The sequence below is a fragment of the Limulus polyphemus genome, unplaced genomic scaffold (genome assembly GCF_000517525.1).
Source record: "Limulus polyphemus unplaced genomic scaffold, Limulus_polyphemus-2.1.2 Scaffold0, whole genome shotgun sequence".
NCBI lineage: Eukaryota > Metazoa > Arthropoda > Merostomata > Xiphosura > Limulidae > Limulus > Limulus polyphemus.
This window is the reverse complement of record NW_013665610.1, coordinates 1192292-1197654: the sequence shown is the minus strand read 5'-3', so window position 1 is coordinate 1197654 and position 5363 is coordinate 1192292. Positions and strand designations below refer to the sequence as shown.

Here is a 5363-nt window from a genome sequence, read left to right as displayed (position 1 = left end):
ACCACTGATGTGACTGTTACCGATGATAGGACATTTCCTGATGAAGTAGATGAACCCCACATGAAGTAGAAGCCAACGAGATGGAGACCAGTGCGGAAGAAGATACGTCCCGTAAAATTAAGAGACTTTGCTGAATTTTAATTTTGTGGTTGTAAATTCTGTACTATTTAATTAAGTTATTGTTAATTGGTTTAATGTAAGTGGCTATTGTTCGGGACGAACAATACTAAGGAAGGGGCAGTGTTACGACAGCGGAGGTCACGTGACCCACCACCTGTAACAAGACCACCAAAGAGACCTTTTTCACTTGGACCACCCCAAACTGTTAAACGTCCAGATAGACCACTCCCTGATGGAGGAATGCCACCTTGTGCCTTATCTGGAAAAAATTTTTGTATTCTGACGGACGATTATCCATCGTGAGTAGATTCAAATAAAAACTATTTATAAATGACAATTAACTTTTCTGTTAAGGAATTTTTTTATAATGAACAATGTTGTCAGTATAATGGGAATGAGAAATATGAAAACTGTTCGATATTTAAATGAGAATTTTCTTGAAATGTTTTTTATGAATCATTCTCAAACACACCTGTCTTCCACTAATGGCAATAATCGTACAAGGGTTGCTAATGCTTTATAATTTTAATATATATTTTTAGTGAATGAATATCAAATTGTATGATTATCTAATTGTTTACTTCAAACATTTTGAAATCGTTTAAATATTGCGTTGTAATCATTAATAAATAAGTTCTATTGTCATGCAAATTTTCTGATTTAAAAGAATGTGTGTAAATACTTGAATCGTATTACGTGAAAACTTAAAGGCTAAATATAACGTTGTTTGTTCAGAATAAATTCATACAACTCATTATGGAAAATGTTACTGGTTAAATAATGTTACATTTTTATTAAACACAGAATTTTCTTTTTTCTAAGTCGTCTCTTAAATATAACTTAAAAAATATCAGAAAGAGCTGTTAAAGATTAAGATAGTTATAAAAGCATTGTCATTAATTAAGTTTCGTGAAATGTATAAAACCTTTAAGTGAAAACTTCCAAACATTCGTTATTTATGCACCATTTTTTTATACTCCATACCGTTGTAGTAATTCAATACTATCTTGTCTAGAGTAATTTATACCTTACGTTTTTTCTATGTTTAAAGAATCATTGGTAATACTTCAAGCGACGGTTTTTATGATGTGTGTGTAGCTTGACGAAGGTTTTTATTAGCACTGAAATTTTATATATGTTATTTCAACGACAGAGATTTTGTTGAAAAGATGATGGACGAGGAAATGAAGGTCAAAATTAAAATTATGTACGAAGAACTTCAAACCGTTGGAGATCCAGAGCTCTTTGAAAGCCACCTTGGAGACGGTCCGGCTGCGCGAGGGCAGTTTGCTTGTGAAACCGAAGCTAATGTCATGCGTCCAGGATGGGTTCAAGATGCAATTTCTGGAGACTGGATGGTTGTCATTAACAACGATCTCTTTCCTCAGAAAATCCGAACAGAGAGCTGCAAGTAAGTATATTGGTTCACGTGTTGACTGCAAATCGTTAAAAAGCACAACTATAACCATATTCAGTAAGTTGGAAATACTTTGGATAGCAAATACACAAAACATACTGTGCTGATATTGAAAAAAGAAATATTTTTTTGTGGTCTATTGTCTCATCAATTTAAACATATTTGTGTCTTCTGCAAATACTAAGTCATATAGTAGGGCTTGATTACACTACCAAAACATAAAAGATGCTAACTACAGTGTTTTATGACTATGTAGTTATCGCTTTAAAATATAAACTATAACTTATAGGTACAGGAATCAAATTCCTCAAGGACTATCTGTAAATACTTTTTACCAAATTCTTGCGCTTTTTCTTTATATTTTTGTCGACCTAAAATGGTACAAAAAGTGGAACTTGAAGCAAAAGTTATGATGAGCCAAAAGAAAATACATATCCAAATTCAAACTAACATAATAATGTGTTCTAAAATTATAAAATAACAAAACCCTGAATTAAAATATATTTTTTATTTATTCTCTCTTTAATAATATAACGTTATTCAAGTAAATTATATAAAAGCCTAAAAAAATTTATAACTGGATAAATGTGGAAAAATAAAACAATTACTAGCGGTTAACACTTCACTTCATAATTACAGGGAATACAATTAATCAATTAAGATAAGTAACGAATCTAAAACATGTTCATTTATTAACTCAGTATTTTGTTTCTTTCTTCCTTGACTATTACTAGTGGTTAACACTTCATTTCATAATTACAGGGAATACAATTAATCAATTAAGATAAGTAACGAATCTAAAACATGTTCATTTATTAACTCAGTATTTTGTTTGTTTCTTTCTTAACTGTAGGAACCCGAACAAACCATGTTCATTTATAGAATCGTTTTATGAGTCAGTTTGTCAACAAAGATTTAGTCTGCATCGATTAATTGCCGTCCACCCCTGGAATCCAGAACGCAGCCCTGTGGTGGCGCTATTCAAGTTTCCAGCTGGATGTTCATGTCGTGTGGCCCCGATAACTCAGAACAGTGGATAATAATAAGATTTTATACATTTTGTTTATTCAGTGAAGTACACTGTATTAACATTTTAAAGCGCTTTAGAACTATCTTATAATTAAGAATCAAGTAATCTGCTTTTTTCCTAGTTATATTATTAGAATCATTAGACTTTAGCAAATTTTAAAATGTAACATTTTTTCTTGTTATCTTTGTGTAAAACTTTAGTTTGAAAATTTCTTTGGAAAAAAAAATCAATATTTACACTTTCGCCTATATAGTTTATTGAAGTTTTCATGAAATGTTAGCCTTTTTTAATATTTAAACATCAAATTATAATGTAAAAATAGCAACATTCGCAAAATAGTTGCCTTTACTACGATTTTAGATAAGTGTGATCCACACAATCAAATTGTATGATTTAAAAAGATATATATATATATAAAGACGTAAATATATTTGGCGAGAACTGAAGGTCTGAACATAACGTTATTTGCTCAAGCTAATTCCATATAACTTACTTTTCATAACAATTTACACTTTTTAAATAAACTAGCCGAAGATACCCTCCCGTTAAGGAAGCAAAAATAGTATAAAGGACAATGTTCCCCTCCCTTTTTTTCCTTATTATTAAATCCCTAATAATTTCATTAGATGCTAATTGTACACCCTACTTTGTGGAAGGTAATAACTGGTTTATTCAACTCATTGAGTACTTGTTTGTTTAAACTCAAAACCAAAAGTCTATAGAAAAAGTGGAAGTGTGCTCTATTTCAGAATGTTTTTTATCCCCTTTTCTGGTAAATATTGTAAAACAAAAGAACCCCTGTACACTGTCGGACAGTTTCCAGTTACCATACGGAAAATTACGGTAATTGAGTAAGCCAACTCTGGGTGATGGATGCTAACACACACACACTTTAGAGTAAGAAAGTAAGAAAAACGACAATGTTTCTTTTAGGAAAATGTTTTAAGTTCATTTTGGATGTAGATAATATAGGTTAGTAGAAAATGTGTCAATAACAACAGTAATTGCTGAAAAATAATGGCAGAAAATACGAATTTCTTAAAGCTTGATATTGCTTAGGTAGCTTATGTAAATGTAGCGTCCACCCTGATGGTCAGATGTTTAAACAAAGTTTTGAAACTTTTCAAAAGTGAACTTGAAAATATTGTGTAACATAAAACTGGAATGTATAAAAAGTAAAGTTTACTTAACTGAATAGCTAGAAAAGAATTCAAATATATCCTTATATTGTCACACTACCTTACAACTATGTAACTATATAAGAACAGTTTGCTTTTTAAATTACATATAAAACTAAAAATAAAGCAACGAACAGTAATAAACTAACCCAATGTATACGTTAGAAATAATCCACGTGATACTAAAATTACTGATTTTTTCTTTCCACTTTTAGGCCCGGCATGGCCAAGTGGTTTGGCCGCTCGACTCGCAATCTGAAGGTCGCGGGTTTGAATCCCCGTCACACTAAACATGCTAGCCCTTTCAGCCGTGGCTATAATGTGACGGTCAATTCGTTGGTAAAAAAGTAATGTTATGTCTCTGGTCGTTAGTTAATTTTCCGTAAAAATTCTTTCTGAAGAAACCTTAACGATACACTTAATTTCCACAGTCGCGCTATAACAAACGCTATAATTCACAACGAACGTCTCACGTGCTCGACTCAACAATACGTCTCTCTCTGTCCGCAGTTCTGTTACATACATTGTTGCCGTCACGTCTTGACCGTCTTATATGTACAGGAATACCGAAATCTAGTAACCTCTCGAGGTTTCATGAACGTTCTAGAAGCGCATGACGTGTTACAAGGCCTAGGTCTAGTAACAGGAGGTGGACGTTTGATGGGAGGTCGAGTTACAGGTGGTGGTCTAGGTCTGGGTACAGGTGGAGGAGGCCTTATAATTGGTGGTCTTGTTATAGGTGGAGGTCTAGGTCTGGGTACAGGGGGAGGAGGCCTTATAATTGGTGGTCTTGTTATAGAAGGTGGTGGGCCAAAAATTGGTGGAGTGGCATGAATATGAGGTCTAGCGGTAGGATCGGTCACTTCTTGGATATAATTTCGCCACCAAACTTTCCACCAGTCTCCAGCAGGACCTCCTGAAGAAATTCTAGCGGCTCGTTTTTGGAGAGATAATTCTCTGCTTCTTGATAGGTGACAGTTTGTTGCTATTAGCGTATAGAAAGATAAAACGAAGACTGTCCAGATCTAGAAAAAATTAACCATTGGAATATTATTTTATCTTCATCTATCTACCTATGTAGCTTAAAAATATATATACATACATTTATTACGAATTATTCAAAACATGATATAGTATATATTTATTGAATAATATATTGTTTGTTTGTTTACTTATTGTTAAGCACAATGCTACACAACGTGCTCAACACGGGTATCGAAACCCTGTTTTTAGTGTTATAAGCCTTCAAACTTACCACTGAGTTACTAGAAGCTGAATAATATCTTATATTTGGTTGTTTTTTTTTCATATAACGATGTTTGTATAACTTAAATAGAAGTCAATAGTATTGTGCACATTTTTCATTAGGTTTATCAAGATAGCTGCCACGCAGTGACTTAGCGGTAAGCCTGGAGGCTCATAACGCTAAAAACCGGGTTTCAGTGCTCGTGGTGGCCATAGCACAGATATCCCAGTTTGTAGCTTTGCGCTTAACAACAAACAAACAAACAAAAACCAAGAACACTTGGGAGGTCGTCACAGAAAGTTTGACGCTAAAAATATTTTTTTTTCTTGTAGACGATATTATGTGTTTTTAACAATTTATTGTAATATTGTT

The 5363-nt window shown here is 33.0% G+C and overlaps 1 protein-coding gene across 1 annotated transcript; it reads left to right on the top strand.

Moving 5' to 3' along the window:
* The first annotated feature begins 273 nt into the window (after positions 1 to 273).
* On the top strand, positions 274 to 2725 carry LOC106458816 (neurotrophin 1-like). The gene is made up of 3 exons (XM_022385536.1): positions 274 to 419; positions 1274 to 1531; positions 2391 to 2725. Exons 1-3 carry the CDS (start codon positions 361 to 363, stop codon positions 2575 to 2577), a joined length of 504 nt encoding a protein of 167 aa, XP_022241244.1. The 5' UTR covers positions 274 to 360; the 3' UTR covers positions 2578 to 2725.
* The last annotated feature ends 2638 nt before the right edge of the window (positions 2726 to 5363 follow it).

Excerpts from the sequence above, each read along its gene's own strand:
- LOC106458816 (XM_022385536.1), top strand. The coding sequence starts at position 361 with ATGCCACCTTGTGCCTTATCTGGAAAAAATTTTTGTATTCTGACGGAC. Across the intron at positions 420-1,273 it reads CTGACGGACGATTATCCATC|AGATTTTGTTGAAAAGATGA; the intron begins GTGAGTAGATTC and ends TTTCAACGACAG. Across the intron at positions 1,532-2,390 it reads ATCCGAACAGAGAGCTGCAA|GAACCCGAACAAACCATGTT; the intron begins GTAAGTATATTG and ends TCTTAACTGTAG.